The following is a 17,666-nucleotide window of genomic DNA, read 5'->3' as shown; positions in this document are numbered from 1 at the left end:
TGAAGAAGAACTTCCTTTTATTTGTTTTAAACCTGCTGCCCATTAATTTCATTTGGTGGCCCCTAGTTCTTATATTATGGGAATAAGTAAACAACTTTTCCGTATCTACTTTCTCCACATCACTCATGATTTTATACATCTCTATCATATCCCCCCTTAGTTGCCTCTTTTTCAAGCTGAAAAGTCCTAGGCTCTTTAATCTCTCCTCATATGGGACCCATTCCAACCCCCTAATCATTTTAGTTGCCCTTTTCTGAACCTTTTCTAATGCCAATATATCCTTTTTGAGATGAGGAGACCACATCTGTACGCAGTATTCAAGATGTGGGTGTACCATCAAGTTATATAAGAGCAATAATATATTCTCTGTCTTATTCTCTATCTCCTTTTAAATGATTCCTAACATCCTTTTTGCTTTTTTGACCGCCTCTGCACACTGCGTGGACATCTTCAGAGAACTGTCCACAATGACTCCAAGATCTTTTTCCTGATTTGTTGTAGCTAAATTAGCCCCCATCATATTGTATGTATAGTTGGGGTTATTTTTTCCAATGTGCATTACTTTACATTTATCCACATTAAATTTCATTTACCATTTTGTTGCCCAATCACTTAGTTTTGTGAGATCTTTTTGAAGTTCTTCACAGTCTGCTTTGGTCCTAACTATCTTGAGCAGTTTAGTATCATCTGCAAACTTTGCCACCTCACTGTTTACCCCTTTCTCCAGATCATTTATGAATAAATTGAATAGGATTGGTCCTAGGACTGACCCTTGGGGAACACTGCTAGTTACCCCTCTCCATTCTGAGAATTTACCAAGAAGATCTGTGACCTAGCGCTGAAAACAATCATCTCCCATTGCAAGACCCATCATCTGTCTGGGCTCACAGACCTTGAGCGGGATTAGAAAATCCTGCTTTCCAAGGTATGTCCTGCTTTGAAATCACCTCCTCCCTGGATTGGAACTCGTGATACAAAGGGGAAAGACACCACGTCTCAGCCTCAAAATCTTGAGCCGTTCCCTTTCTCCAAAACTATCTTCCTTAAAATCCTTACTATTTATTCCCCCATCCCCATTGCTCAGCAATTAACTCACTGCTTTAGTTCTGCGGAGCAGACCACAACACATCAGAGGGAGGAGAGAGACTTTTTTTAACTTAATATCAGTGTAAAGGCGGTACTGTCCTCCGGGGCAATTTAAGTGATTTGTCCAGTTTGTGGCAGAGCAGAAGCATGAACCCAGCTCAGCTGAGTCCGAGTCCAGAAAACCATCTGCCCCCCATGGATCAGGGAGAGATGGATTAAATGATTCCTTTCCAACCCAAAAGAATCTGCGATCCTGTGACCCTAAAACTTTAAATAAATACACATCGGGTCAAATTTAATACCCAAACCCAAAACACATGCATGTCCCATTACCCCTTACATCTGTTATGTACCCATGTCTGTTGCTATAGGACATTATATCTCATTCGCTCAGCCAGTCCCCTTCTTGTTCTGCACTTCCGCACTGGTGACGTTTTACCAGGTTAATCAAGAGATTCACTGAGCAAGGACCTCAGGACAGAGATGACAATGAAAATGTAGGAGATGAGGATAATGAGGACAGAGATGATTTCCACGGAGCTGCCATATAGAGCAGGAGTTCATTGAGGGAGGTATCGGAGCACAAGAACTTGAGGAGCTGAGGTGGGTCTTCCCACCCCCTTTCCTCCCTATGACTGGAAGGGTGTTAACAGGCCACTTGCACCTTGAATGGTCCCTTGAAACATATGTTAACTACTTATACTAAACAATTGATTCCACCATGTATTGACCTGTGCTATTCTAAGTTAGTTTCCCAGACCTGAAGAAGAGCTCTATGTCGGCTCAAAAACTTGTCTCTGTCACCAACAGAAGTTGGTCCAAGAAAATACATTGCCTCCTCCATCTTGTCTCTGTACAGTTCTGGTCAGTTATTGTACCAGCATCCCTTTGCTCTCAATGGCTAAGATCATGTCTACACTAGAGCGTTTACAGCAGCACAGAGGTACTAATGCAGCTGCGCCGCTGTATGATCACTCATGTAGCCGCTCTGTGCTGATGCGAGAGAGCTCTCCTGTTGGCCTAATAAAAGCACCTCCATGAGTGGTGGTTGCTATATTGGCGTGAGAACTTCTGCCACCAACAGAGAATCATTGAATATCAGGGCTGGAAGACACCTCAGGAGGTATCTAGTCCAACCCCCAGCTCAAAGCAGGACCAACCCAACTAAATCATCCCAGCCAGGACTTTGTCAAGCCGGGCCTTAAAAACCTCTAAGGAAGGAGATTCCACCCTCTCCCTAGGGGAACCCATTCCAGTGCTTCACCACCCTCCTAGTGAAATAGCATTTCCTAATATCCTAGCTAGACCTCCCCCACTGCAACTTGAGACCATGGCTCCTTGTTCTGTCATCTGCCACCATTTTGAACAGCCGAGCTCCATCCTTTTTGGAGCCTCCCTTCAGGTAGTTGAAGGCTGCTATCAAATCCCCCCTCACTCTTCTCTTCTGCATGCTAAAAAACCACAGTTCCCTCAGCCTCTCCTCGTAAGTCATGTGCCCCAGTTCCCTAATCATTTCCATTGCCCTCCGCTGGACTCTCTCCAGTTTGTCCACATCCTTTCTGAAGTGGAGGGGACCAAAACTGGATGCACTACTCCAGGTGTGGCCTCACCAATGCTGAATAGAGGGGAATAATCACTTCCCTCAATCTGCTGGCAATGCTCCTACTAATGCTGTACACACTGGTGCTTCTGATGGTGTAATTTATGTCACTCAGGGAGGTGTTTTTCTCACACCTCTGAGCGACATAAGTTATACCGACAAAAGTGGTAGTGTAGACCTGGCCTGAGATGATTCCATTGTAGCACTGTCTAATCTAATACAGACACTTGTAATGGATGAGGGTGTAAGTGGCAGATATAATTAATTTTCATAGTCTCACTAGAACTAGCCTCTTTGTATTTGGGTCATGTATTCGTTATGGGCCTCTGAATAGAGGCAGAGTTCTCTGATTTGAACTTCCATCCATGACCTTTCCATCAACAAGTGGATCTCGCCTGAGGTTCAAAAGAAGCACTCATAGTAGTTACAGCCTGGGTTTAAGGTAGCAATAACGATGCAACACTATAATAGCAATACATGTTTGTCGAAAGAGAGATCAGGGATTGCTGATCTCAGTGCTTGTTGTGTGGTTATTACACTAATGGTATACGTAGCTGTACATTGTGTTCCCTTTTTAAAAAAGCACATTAAATTAATTTACTTAATTTACTCTATGCCATCCTGCCATATGGCTTGGCTGATACCAGAATGTAAAGTACAAATGTTTCTTCTCCCGTGCTTACAAAATGATCGTTCTGTGATATATACTTCTGAAACTATCTGTCTGCCTCTCTGTGTACCAATCTACATTCTCATACAGGGCACATCACTGTAGAATTGGAGAGCCTTACAGACTGTTCAAGTGAGCAGATATGGGTCTCTAAAACTATTTTAAGGTCAGTGATTTCATGGCCAGCTTTAAGTGAGCATTTCTATGAGATGTGGTTATTATTTACAACACCAATGGAAAAAGCACCTGACAGAGCAGCCACCTCAACCACATTCCCCGAAACAATAAAGAGAGGAGATGAAAAGGTTTGTTATTGGTTATTAGAATGACATGGAAACACATTCATCTTGAAACCACTTCCCCTCCCCAGAGATCTCCTCAGGGCGTCCTTCACCTCCTTGTTCCTCAGGCTGTAGATCAGGGGGTTCAGCATGGGGATCACCACCGTATAGAACACAGAGGCCACCTGGTCTTGGCCCAGTGAGTAGCTGGATTTGGGGCGTAAGTATGTAAAGATCAGAGTTCCATAAAACATGGTGACGGCCGTCAGGTGGGAGGCACAGGTGTTGAAGGCTTTGTGCCTGCCCTCGGCAGAGTGGATTTTCAGGATGGCAGCCAAGATGTACAGGTAAGAGAAGAGGATTACCAGGAGGGAGCTGATACAGGTGAAACCAGCTAAAAGAGAAATGGTATTTTCAGCGATGGAGCTATCAGAGGATGATAGGGCTAGCAGTGGAGGGGTGTCACAGAAAAAATGGCTGATGATATTGGAACCACAGTATGATAACCTGGTAATAACACACACAGTAATCATGGCATTTGTGAAGCCAGTGATATAGGAGCCAGCCACCAGTGGGACACAGATTTTATGGGACATAACTGATGAATAAAGCAAGGGTTTACAGATGGCCACGTAGCGGTCATATGCCATTGCACCCAGGAGGAAGCACTCTGTACATACCCAGGCAACAAAAAAATACAGTTGAGAAAAACACCCAGAGTAGGAAATGGCTTTGTTCTCTGCTAAGAAGTTTGCCAACATCTTTGGGGTGACAACAGATGAATAGCAGATATCAACAATAGACAAGCTGCACAGGAAGAAGTACATGGGGGTGTGTAGTCGGGAACTGATTCTGATCAAAATGATCATCCCGAAATTCCCCACCAGGGTGATAACATAGATCACCAGGAACAACACAAAGAAGTTGACCTGCAGCTTTGGATCATCTGTGAATCCCATGAGAATGAATTGGGTTGGTACGGTACAATTTTTCTCTTCCATGACTCCCACTTCTGATACCTGCCGAAAAGATGAATCAAGAGAAGATGAACTATTTCATGTCCAGTCGTCATTCTGTGTACAAAGCATGCAAATGCATACATATTTTTGCATGCCTTCTGCTTTGAGATTTGAGACCCAGGGATATATATTCACAAACATTCAACCCTCTAATGTATAAAGAAGGTACCAAACTCTTCTCTAGGGTTTGCTTAAAATGGTTTCTGTAGTGACAGGCAGAAAACAAAACAACTGGCTGCTTAATTCAGTCTTATGCATCCAATAATTTGAATGCTTTCCATAATGTATCCCCTTGTATTTGGTATACTGTGTAAATGGGTGACTGGGTGGATGTATTAGATGGTAGGTGAGTCAGTGTGTGGCTGCATGAATAAAGGAATGTAAGTGAATAGGTGGTTGGCAGGGTGAATTGGTTTGTAGCTGGATGGGAGTGTCCGTTGTGATGGACAATCAGATGTGTTAGCAAACTGGTGGACTGATAGATGGGTGAGCATATTGTTGGTGTAAGAAGGAGTGGGGAGTCGATGGTTGTGTAGGGAGTTGTGAAGGTAGATGGATGAGTCAATGGGCCGTCAAATGGAGTAAGTAGAATTATGTGATTCTGGGCTGGGAGAATGCACCAGAAGGCAGGCAGTGTGGTTATAGGCGTGTTGATCTCTGGATATTACAGACGCAAGGTGGGTGAGGTAGTATCTTTTATTGGACCAACTTCTGCTAGTGAAAGAGACAAGCCTTTGAGCGGCACAGGGCTACATAAAGACCTGACTGTTGGTCCAGTAAAAGATATTACCAGGTAATATCTCTGCTCTACAGCAGACAGACAGATGTGTGAAAGAGTTTGAGGATGGGCGGATTGAGTGAGTGGTACTGTAGGTGTTCAGTAAGTTGAAAAAGTTCTTGGGTCTATTTCAGAGTGGAAAATGTATGACAAAGATCACCCACCAGAACTGGAACGCATTGCAGAAGCGAAGGAGTGGAAGCTCAGAGATTGAGCTCTTGCCTTAGCACAGGGGTCGGCAACCTTTCAGAAGTGGTGTGCCAAGTTTTCATTTATTCACTCTAATTTAAGGCTTCGCGTGCCAGTCATACGTTTTAACATTTTTAGAAAGTCTCTTTCTATAAGTCTATAATATATAACTAAACTATTTTTGTATGTAAAATAAATAAGGTTTTTTAAATGTTTAAGAAGCTTCATTTAAAATTAAATTAAAATGCAGAGCCCCCCGGACTGGTGGCCAGGATCCAGGTAGTGTGAGTGCCACTGAAAATCAGCTTGTGTGCCGACTTTGGCACACGTGCCATAGGTTGCCTACCCCTGCCCTAGCAAGTCAGCCTTTTAGGAACAGTGTGGCAAGGAAACTTGCTCTGTTACTGGTGATGCTGTTCGGTGAATAAACATAGAACCTGAGGGACCCAGGACTGTCAACACAAGAGCAGTATAGGTACAGTGTTTAGTTACAGATGTATAAATTTAGCTCTTTCCCTTAGCGAAACACCCCAGACATATCATTATATTAAATGCCAATGCTGTACACTGTGTATTAGTTACGTTATTACTATACTGATACACAAAAATTGTCATCAGTCTAATGAAAGAGGAAGGATAAGTCTTGTACTAAAGGCACTGGAGTGGGTCTCCAAAGATATGGATTCAATTCCCCCTCTACCAGAGATACCTTCTCTTATCCTTCATGAACATGACACAGAGGAAAACATTCGAAAATGTTTATGTAATTTAGGACCCTAATTCCTATTTTCAAATGGGACTTTTGAAAATGGGACACAAGCTCCTAAGTGATTTAGGCCCTTTTGAAAAAGTCACCCTTTATCTCTCTGTGCCTTAGTTCCCCACCTGCAAAATTAGGATAATAATACTTCTTGTCTCTCATCCTGTGTCTGTCCTGTCCCTTTTGATCGCAGGCTTGTTGGGGCACGGATTGTCTCTTATGATGTGTTTGTACATTGCCTGGTTTTGTGGGGACCTGATCTCAGTTGAGGCATTACTGTAATGCAAATAATTATTTCAAATCATTTCTTATCAGAAGAGTCAAAATCCAAGCATATTGCTTATTTTATTTGACCCCGTCATTCCCAAACAAATAGAAACTGAATCCAAGTTAGGGGTGAACAGTTTTGGATTTTTTAAAATATTTTGTTCCTTTGAACATAAAAGTTCATATAATTTTCAACTAATTTCACTAATAGAGTCTCACTTACCAGGATCCAAACTGTGCTACGAACACTGCTCCCATGTAGTAAAGAACATCTGAATAGAACTTCAGTTCATGCTGGCGTCTGAAAGAAAAGCGCTTTCTCAGCTTTCAATCAAAGCAAAGGGGTTGCCAGTGACTGTTGTTGTTACAGCTGTGAAGTATATTCAGATCTATTCCAGAAGCTGGTAAAACCCACAGCTTTAAAGAGTAACTGGATCTTCTTAAGAGCAGGTTAGACAAACACGTGTCAGGGATGGTCTAGATGGTGCTCGGTCCTGCCATGATTGCAGGGGACTGGACTTGATGACCTCTTGAGGTCCCTTCTAGTCCTATGATTCTATGAGCTGCAGAACGATTCATATTCTGATCATGAATATGTAATATTCTGAACATGACGTAATATTTACATTGTACTGGGAACTCTGGAACCACAAAGGAGACTTCCTCAAACCCCAAACCTCCTAATCTCCATTATGGGATGCACTAAGCAATTAAACAGTGCAGACTAGGAACAGACTGACTTAAATACATATTCAAATTTCAAAAGGAAATGGAGATGCTCAGAGCTGCACATCCTGCAGGGCAGGACACTAAATGGAAAACACTAAAATCAAACCCAGCTCTAGTTTTTGAGTGACTATTCTAGGAAAATAAACCATCCAAGAGGTTGAAGAGGGGAGGACAGAGAAACTCTTGGGAATGAGTTGCATTCCTTTTCCACTCAAGTCATCAGGTTGAAAGCCCGGTTGATAGTGATCAGAAATTGTGATTTATCTTATGTCTGATTGATAGCCTTTGTGCAATGAGTTGGGTCTCTCACAGCATCTTCTAGTATGACAGATGGCCACATCTAGAGCTGGTTGGGAATTTGTTTTTCCACTGAAAATTTGAAATTTTCATTGAAAAATCACAATTTATCACATTTTGGCTGTACACTGACATATTTTGACTTGGAAATGATGTTGAGGTGCCTCATGGGAGTTGTAGTTCAAGAGCTGCTTGCTCCCCTATTTCTTTACAGGCTGCGCTCCCTGGTTGGCCTACATGTTCCATGATGCATTATGGTCTCCCTTCTTGGTGACGGGAGGAGGTGTATCATTACTGATACACGACCCCAGTGCATCATGAGAGATGAAGTCTTGCTGGGGAACGGGGCTCACCAAGGAGAACTGGAGCATGAGTTACTGGAGCTACAGCTCCATGAGGCACTTGGGCAGTATTTCAGAACTGAAGTATTTTAGTTTTCAAATTAAATCCAAAAATATTTGGGCTCTCAGGAATTCAAATTTTGGATGACAAAAAATATCTAAAGTCTTCAATTTCATGAAGAATAATTTTGATGGAAAATGTTTGACCAGCTCTGCCCACATCACAAATTCCACCATTGCACTAGTGCTTATTGGTATCTCATTGGCAACTTCAGCAGAGAAAGCAAAGAGTGACTAGGCCACAGAGACTGAAGACTATCAGCCCTTGGAGATGTTGCTTCTAGGTCAGCACTGAGGAACATTAGTTGGAACGGGCTTGTGTGTAAGTCTTTATTGCAGCTGCCCGCAGTGTGTCTGACGTGGATGACTGAGAATAGTCTTCAGTCTCCAGAGCTGTCAGTCAGACACCTATCACTCGCATCATGTTCACTTTAATAGGTAGTGAGCTCTTTGAAAAGTCACTTGGTAAAAAAGGCATCATGGCTCTCAGTGCTTATTGTCTGTCACTAATATCTGCACCAAGTATGCTCAGATCCTATCTCACTGCTAACCTGGGAGTTTTTTCTCTCTCTGCAAACTTCACCTGCTCTCTGAGACAAATGGGGCATTGTCCACCTCATGCATCATCATCATTAGCCAAACTGGGCCCTCAGGGAGACCCATCCAGTCACAGCACCTTCAGTAGGTTGGCCTAAACGTAATCAATTGGACCTGAAGAAACAATTTAACTGATGATGCATAAGATTGGGAAAGTGTCCAGCTCCTTCTCTCTCAACTATGTCACTTCTCCAGAGCTAACAGAAATAATCAGCAGTAAAAACTGATTTCTGTCACTGAAGATAGAAGACGTGGCTGTAATGCAGACAGGGAGCGGGTCTGTGGTGTAGGCAGGTGACATTTTTACACAGTAGGTTTTCAGAGATTGCCTATGCTTAGCATGAGTGGGGAAAGGATACACACCAAAGAGTTTTACAGCCATATTGTTCCTGGCCTTTATAGGGATAGACGGGGTAAGAACGGCACTGCTGAGGAGGTTTCATGGGAGGGGGCAGAGCTGACAAGGAGGAGGTGTGGCATTCTCTTGGCATACCTTTTTGCTACTTAGGCTTTAAAAATTAAAATATTCAAAATAAAAACCAAATCTGTTTTTCCAACATTTCTGGGTTCCAGTGGCTCAACAAAGACTAGACTGACACCTTCTAAACATGTAAATCTCTATTTTCATGGCCAGGACACATTTTTAAAAAGAACAAAGTGCAAATACAAGAAGTTACTAACATCTCTGTAAGCACGGATGTGCGACAACTCACAGTGTTGCCAACTGCCGTGATTTTATTGCCTGCCTCATGACATTTGGTGCTTTTCTTAAAGCTCCAGTGCCTGGAGTCAGGTGAATCTCAGCTTTCATTTAAAGACAATTAATTGTCGAGCGCTTGTGGATTACAAAGAAAAACTTGAAAACATGAACTACGTGCCCCCCTATGCCTCAAAAACCAGAAGGCCAACAAAAAGAACCCAACTATTTGTATTTTTTCCTTAATCTTATCAGTTTGGGGGATCTGTGTCATGATTTTTGAATGTTTGGGGTTGGCAATACTACAGTTGCCTGACATGGGACATACACACAGATTGACTCGGGATCTATTGCATTAGGGACCAGATCCAGCACCCATTGAAGTTAGTGGTAAAGCTCCCATTTCCTTTGGCTGTGTAGGAGTAGGTCCTAAAAGCAGGAGCATATACATTTGAGCTCAAATATTAAGCTCCTCTTTTTTGGCCTCCACCGTAGATTTGTTAATTTATTATGTGGACTAAGCACAAAGGGGGAAGGGGAGGCAAAGACCTGCTATGTGGCTTGACAAAGGTTGGCTCATCACTCTTCCTGCAAACACCAGAATATTTTGATGTGAGCAGAATTTGGTAGGAAATTTTTCTTTCGCTCTGACTCATTTTTGGTGGAGTAATGTTTGCCATTAGAGGCGGCAGACATTTTTAAAGATGAAAAGCTTTTTTTAGTCAAAAATAGCCATTTTCTATTCCTAAACTGATAATTTTCACAACAAATGTGTCCACTTCCAAAATGTCCCATGATATCGTTTTTCAGTATTGCCTGCCAATATTTTTGGTTTAAGTGTTTTCCTAGTTTCTTCTTTTTATCCCCTTCCCCCCACCCCCTTTGTCTTTCCTTTTTAATTTCAGAAGAGGGCTGAAGAAAAGAGGAAAGAAGGACAACTGAAAAAGCTAAAAGAAAAATACCTTGCCAAACATTCTAAACGAGTGTGTATTGAAACCTACAAACCAAAACTTTGAAATTTTGAATAAAATTGTTTTACATTTCTCTTTTTACCAGCTCTAGTTCCAACATGCCTGATTCTGGGCCACTGAGCTTGTGATGTCACTAACAACGGTGAACTATGAGCTGCTGATTCAAACTCCGCTGAATTAAATAGGAATCTTTCCACTGATTTCAGTGGGCTTTGGATCAGGGCCTTATGATTCAAAGGTGTACAAGACTACACAAGCTGCAAGGCAATAGAAAATCAGTCACGTTGAGAGCGGGATGGACGACAGGATGGATCACTTGATGATTACCCTGGAATGGATTACCTAGGGAGGTGGTGGAATCTCCTTCCTTTGAGGTTTTTATGGTCAGGCTTGACAAAGCCCTGGCTGGGATGATTTAGTCGGGGATTAGGTCCTGCTTTGAGCAGGAAGTTGGACTAGATACCCCCTGAGGTCCCTTCCAACCCTGATATTCTATGATTCCCTGTTCTGTTCATTCCCACCTGGCACTGGCCACTGTCAGAAGACAGGATACTGGGCTAAGTGGACCACTGGTCTTACCCAAGATGGTTGTTCTTATGTTTCTTCTGTTCTTATGAGATTTTGCATTAAAAAGCTTCAGAGGTGAGCCTTTTTTGCCTGGAAAACTTAAGAACATTTGCTCAAAGCATTCTGTACAGGTTTAAAACAAAACGTCATTCACTCATTTTGAAAAAGAGAAGATTTGAGGGAAAATATATTAGCATTCTTTAAACATTACTGTTTTTCCCCACTCAGCCGTGTGAAAGCTAAATCCCTAGTTAGTCTGCATCAGCATACAACACCTGGCCTTTCAACTGAATAAAAATAACAACAACAAAATTTAATTGTTTTACTCAAACAAGGAAAAATCAGTACAAAATTAGAAAGGAGTAGAAGACGTTAAAAAAAAAGATGATTGATAGATAGATAGAACTCCAGTGTTTCAGACCTACATCAAGCAGGAACACATTTGCATCCTGCCTCCAAGGCAGTTCCATCTTGTTATCAGCATCAGAGTTTATTCTACCTTTTTAATGAGCAATGGGAACCCTAATCCCTGAGGCAAAATTGTGATGGGTGTTACCGGGGTGCAACCTGGAACTGGGGCACCGCTGAGCTCTCTGTCCTACCAACCTGAGCTCCCTTTCATACTGTGACAATGCGAGAGGTCTTGCACTGACACAAACATTCACAAGCAGGGACACACCCAGCTGAGTTACATGAATGCTTTTGCCAGCTGCTATGAACCAGCAATAGGCTTCAGTCAGTTCCTGCCTGCTCCCCAGCCTAGGGCCCTAGACCTGTACTGTCCTGCCCTTGTCAGAAGCCTGACCAGTGTAAGTTATTACCCCATCCACCATCCCTCAATGCGGAGAGGACAATGCACACCCCACCCCATTCCTTAGCAGATTTCTCTTTACACTTCAGATAACACAGTGTTTTAGGTTAAAAAAATATAAAACAGGTTTATTAACTACAGAAAGACAGATTTTAATTGATTATAAGTATGAAGTGTACTGATCAAAGCAGATCACCTAAGAAATAAAGAAAAATCACAATCTAAGCTCTATAACCTAAACAGGATTTGAATCAAGCAGTGTCTCACCGTGATGATACAAACAGCTCACCAATCTTCCACACACAGGCTGGAATTCCTCCTTTCCTGCCTGGGGCCACTTCCCCAGTCAAAGTCTTGGTCCTCTAGCCATCTTTCCAGGTGTCCAATTGGGGGTGGGGGGAGTGAAGCCAAGTGATGATGTCACTTCCTCCTTTCATAGCTTCTGCCATGTGGAGGGAACTTCATTGGTCGAAACAAAGCCCCGAGCACAGTCAGTGGAAAAGTACAGGAACAAGATGGAGTCCAGTGTCACATGAGCTGGTCACATGCCCTTGCATGCTTCGATGACTCATAGCAGGGGCCATTGCCTATATTCTGGCTGGAACATCCACGAAAGTATTTCATTATATAAGAATCATACAAAAAACAGATAATAGGACATTACAAAAAGTTTAGCACCATCCAAGACAGGCACCCAATCCCCCACTATTTAAATTCTATGGGAGCTTTGCTACTGACTTAAATGGGATTAAGATCAGACCCTTTAACAGAAATATTTTGATGTACGATAATAGCCGGAACCTTTCCCGAGGAGAACCATCTAACATTACAGAACTATAAGATACTAATAACTACCAATATTAATACATTAATTTGTTGCCACAACAATTGTAAGAATTTATTTAAACATTTTGTTGGTGTCAGTTTTTTCATTCTCCACATGCATAACAATTGGATAGGACCTCTAATTTTGTATATTTATTTGAGAAATTAAACCAATATATTAAACATATAGTTATTTGTAGATTTACTTGCAACACAAAAGTATTATTAGGCACAATCAGAAAAGCTAACATAAGTGTTCATTCTATAACAAGATAAAAAGTACAGAAGAATCGAGTTCAAAGGGTGAATTAATTCATGAGTCACTTCTCTAGTAACTCTGAATAATTATGATGATATATTTAGTTTTCAATTGCCTATCAATATGAATTGTTTGATCCAGGCTTAGGGTTAGGATTAGGGTTAGGAAAGAATGGGCCACATTAATCCCCAGGGCATGAATTACACCGAGGGCAGCTTTGGTTCACTGAACGCATTAAATAGGTGTCATGGTGCTCTGGGCTCAGGTATTCCCAGTTGCTTCAGGAATCATGTCCCACAGATCACTCATCTCACTATAAAACTTCCCGAATGCTCCAAACTGGCAGTTTCTGTTGATGGGGAAACACCCAAGGAAGCAGCTCCAGAGGTATTAAGGGTAACGTTGGTGTACTTAGCAAAAAGGGAAGGATTCGACTCTAAGTCTGAGTTCCTTCTCAACTCATTGTAAGTGAAGGGAGGAAAAACCAAGAGGTACCACCGAGACATGGGCAAACAAGTCAGTTTCAGAGCACTTCAGCCTTTAATTGAAATGACATTCATGGGAAGGGAAGGAAGAAATTATGCTGAGAGTAAAAGTTTCTGAACATATTTATCTATCAAAAGAAGGAAAGAGCTTTACAAGGAGGGAGAAGATTGATGGAAAAGGAGAGAAAAAAATCTAGTCAGTCCTAGGACCAATCCTATTGCACTTACTCATAAATGATCTGGAGAAAGGGGTAAACAGTGAGATGGCAAAGTTTGCAGATGATACTAAACTCCTCAAGATAGTTAAGACCAAAGCAGACTGTGAAGAACTTCAAAAAGATTTCTCAGGACTAAGTGATTGGGCAATAAGATGGCAAATGAATATTAATATGGATAAATGTAAAGGAATTCACACTGGAAAAAATAACTCCAACTATACATACAATATGCACAATATGATGGGGGCTAATTTAGCTACAACTAATCAGGAGATAGATCTTGGAGTCATCATGGATAGTTCTCTGAACATGTGCACGCAGTGTGCAGCGGCGGTCAAAAAAGCAAACAGGATGTTAGGAATCATTAAAAAAGGGATAGAGAATTAGACAGAGAATATGTTCTTTCCCTTATATACATCCATGGTACGCCCACGTCTTGAATACTGTGTACAGATGTGGTCTCCTCATCTTGGGTGAATGCCATTTGGTCCCGGTGACTTGTTAAATTTATCAATTAGTTCAAAAACCTCCTCTAGTGACATTCAAAAAGGATATACTGGCATTAGAAAAGGTTCATATTAGGGGTTTGGTATGGGTCCCATATGAGAAGAGATTAAAGAGGCTAGGACTTTTCAGCTTGGAAAAGAGGAGATTAAGGAGGGATGTGATAGAGGTGTATAAAATTATGAGTGGTTTGGAGAAAGTGAATAAGGAAAAGTTATTTACTTGTTCCCATAATATAAAAACTAGGGGACCCCAAATGAAATTAATGGGCAGCACGTTTAAAACAAATAAAAAGAAGTTTTTCTTCATACAGCACACAGTCAACCTGTGGAACTCCTTGCCTGAAGAGGTTGTGAAGGCTAGGACTATAACATGGAGAACTGAATAAATTCATGGAGGTTAAGTCCATTAATGGCTATGAGCCAGGATGGGTAAGAATGGTGTCCCTAGCTGCTGTTTGTCAGAGGGTGGAGATGGATGGCAGGAGAGAGATCACCTGATCATTACTTGTTAGGTTCACTCACTCCAGGGCACCTGGCATTGGCCACTGTCAGTAGACAGGATACTGGGCTAGATGGACCTTTGGTCTGACCCGGTACGGCCGTTCTTATGTTCTCATGTTCTCATGAGTATTGTTCATTATTATATTGTTATTATTATTAATTTGTTTGTATTCCAACAAAGTCTGCAGGGCCCAACTGAGATCAGTGGACAAAACCTGAGGAAGTCTCACAGGTCCAGAAAGTGAGAATGATTTTATAAACTGGTGGCTAGGGACATTCACCTAGAGAGTGAGATGTTCAACTTCACGTCTCAGCAAATCAGGTGACAGTTCCAAAGGGGTTTTTGTGACCCAACCCATCACATAGAATTTAGGAATAAAATTAGGAATAAAATTGCTAAACAATGTGTGTGTGTGTGGGGGGGAGGATAGGACAAGAAATGATGGACTTCAATTGCAGCAAGGGGGGTTTAGGTTGGATATTAGGAAAAACATCTCAACCGTGAGGGTGGTGAAGCACTGGAATAACTTGCCTAGGAAGGTTGTGGAATCTCCACCACTGGAGATTTTTAAGAGCAGGTTAGACAAATACCTGTCTGGGATGGTTAAGATAATACTCAGTTGTGCTGTTACTGCAGGGGATTGGAATAGACGACCTCTTGAGGTCCCTTCCAGTCCTATGAATCTGTGATCTCACAAGGAACCCTTCCTGCACTGGGAGGAGGGGGGATGCCAGCCTGAGCATGGGGCGGGGCAAGGGACACACACCTGCGTACACTTGATATTCAGCTTCACTGTACCCCCCACCACATGCACATACAGAATGCCCAATGCACACTAAATGCACACACACACACAATGCCCACTACACATAACACACACAGTGCCCACTGCACACCAAACACACACACACACACACACACAGAGTTCCCACAATACATACACACAGCCTGACACTGAGCTTGGTCAGAATGCAGAATAATCTCTACCGGGAAGCCGTGACAGCTGGAATATTTCCAACTTGCCTAAACAAAAAGAAGGACCGAAGGGGATTCTGCTGCCCTGGCAGGGAGATAGGACTAGATTTCCCAACTGATCTTTTCCATCGGCAGCTTCTCTGAGGCCTGGTTTATGCTTAAAAAAATAGATCAACAGAGCTCCGTCACACAGGGGGTGAGGGGAATTTTTCACACCCTGTGCTACTGCCCCCTGGAGACGTGGATTTACTGCATCGAAGGAAAAACCCTTCCATCAATGTGGAAAGCATCTACACTATGGCACTGCTACACACCATAGCTGAGTCAATGTAATGGCTTTAGTATAGACCAGGGGTAGGCAACCTATGGCACGTGCCAAAGGTGGCACAGGAGCTGATTTTCAGTGACACTCGCACTGCCCGGGTCCTGGCCACCAGTCCGGGGGGCTCTGCATTTTAATTTAATTTTAAATTAAACTTCTTAAACATTTTAAAAACCTTATTTACTTTACATACAATAGTTTAGTTATATATTAAAGACTTATAGAAAGAGACCTTCTAAAAATGTTAAAAAGTATTACTGGCGCGCGAAACCTTAAATCTGAGTGATTAAATGAAGACTCAGCACGCTGCTTCTGAAAGGTTGCCGACCCCTGGTATAGACATTCCCTGAATCAATGAGGGAGTTTTCCCCTTCCTGTTAAAGCTATTTCTCTCTCCTTTTCCAATCACTCTTCTCTCTTCCTTGGTAAAGCTCTTTCCTCCTTTTGATAGGTAAATATGTTCAGAAAAGTTGAAATTTCTCCTCTCAGGATAATTCCTTCCTTCCCCTCCCATGAACAGCTCACTGTCCTTTCAATTAAAGGCTGAAGTGCTCTGAAACTGACTTGTTTGCCCATGACTTGGTGGTACCTCTTTGTTTTTCCTCCCTTCACTTACAATGAGTTGAAGACGGACGCAGTACCTGCTCAGAACCCTAAAATCAGAAGCGTAAAGTCAGAGTCGAATCTTTCCCTGTTTGCTCACCACAGCAATGTTTCCCTCAATATCTCTGGAGGTGCGTCCTGGGATGACTTTGAGACTTGATCCCTGGAGCATCTTTGCTCCCAGGACAACAGGTGTGCACAGTACATGCAATTAATGTTGTTGCCGTGTCTTTCCTTGTGGAAATGGAACACAGGGGGCCAGAGAATCAGCTGGTTTGGATCACTGTCTCTCCCGTGAGGTCTTTTGAATATGATACGAAACAGAGGTGACTATTCCACTTCATATGTTGGTCAGCGATCCTAAAATATTTTAAAGTAATTTCCCAGGGTTGGGACACAAAAGTATCTAGAAATGGGTGAAATTCTTCTGGAGAAATAATTTACTGTAAAAAACAATGCCTGTGGGGTTGATCTGAAACTATTCACAAATGTGTTACAAAGTCTCCTAATAGCCTTGTCCCAAAACAATGTTTGTGGGGGAGGAGGATTTAGGCACCGGTGGCAAAGCAGCCGCCAGTAGGAGGTGGTGATGCTCCCTCGCTTTGTAATTTTTAGCTCAATAGTTAGGGTTTTCACTGGTGAGGTGTGAGATCCAGGTTCAATTCTCCCTTCTGTCCAGTGCTGAGCAAAGATGTGCACTTGGGTTTCCTGTATTTACAGAAAGCATCCCAGCCACTGAGTGATGTGCTAATCCAGTCTGGGTTGCTCTTGATCTCTCCTTTCAAAGTTGTCCTACGGTGGATAACTATTTATATAACCATTGGAACGCAGACATGAAGTTGAGCAAGTTGGTGCCCTGAACCACTTGTCTGTAGAGTCATTCTCTCTTTCTGGCCCTGTGATTCTTCCCGTGTTTTATCCACAATGCAACAGCTTCAACAGGGGAGACTGAGGCCATATCTACACTAATGGCTAAATCGGGACAACTGCGATAGATTAAATGGTATTGATTGAGCCAGGGGCGGCTCTAGGAATCCCGCCACCCCGAGCAGGGTGGCGCGCCGCGGGGTGCGCTCTGGCGGTCGCCAGTCCCGCAGCTCCGGGGGACCTCTTGCAGACGTGCCTGCGGAGGTTCCGCTGGTCCCGCGGCTCCAGTAGAGCATCCGCTGGCATGCCTGCAGGAGGTCCACCAGAGCCGCGGGACCAGCGCACCCTCCGCAGTCATGCCTGCGGGAGGTCCACTGGTCCCGC

The 17,666-nt window shown here is 42.8% G+C and overlaps 1 protein-coding gene across 1 annotated transcript; it reads right to left on the bottom strand.

Moving 5' to 3' along the window:
• Positions 1–3,666: 3,666 nt before the first annotated feature.
• LOC120404091 (olfactory receptor 5F1-like) lies at positions 3,667–4,479 on the bottom strand. The gene has a single exon (XM_039536097.1). It carries the CDS (start codon positions 4,462–4,464, stop codon positions 3,667–3,669), a length of 798 nt encoding a protein of 265 aa, XP_039392031.1. The 5' UTR covers positions 4,465–4,479.
• Between the last annotated feature and the right edge of the window lie 13,187 nt (positions 4,480–17,666).

Source organism: Mauremys reevesii, linkage group 4 (assembly GCF_016161935.1).
Source record: "Mauremys reevesii isolate NIE-2019 linkage group 4, ASM1616193v1, whole genome shotgun sequence".
In the NCBI taxonomy this organism is placed as follows: domain Eukaryota; kingdom Metazoa; phylum Chordata; order Testudines; family Geoemydidae; genus Mauremys; species Mauremys reevesii.
Note: the sequence above shows the minus strand (reverse complement) of the source record. Positions and strands in the feature narration are given on the sequence as shown.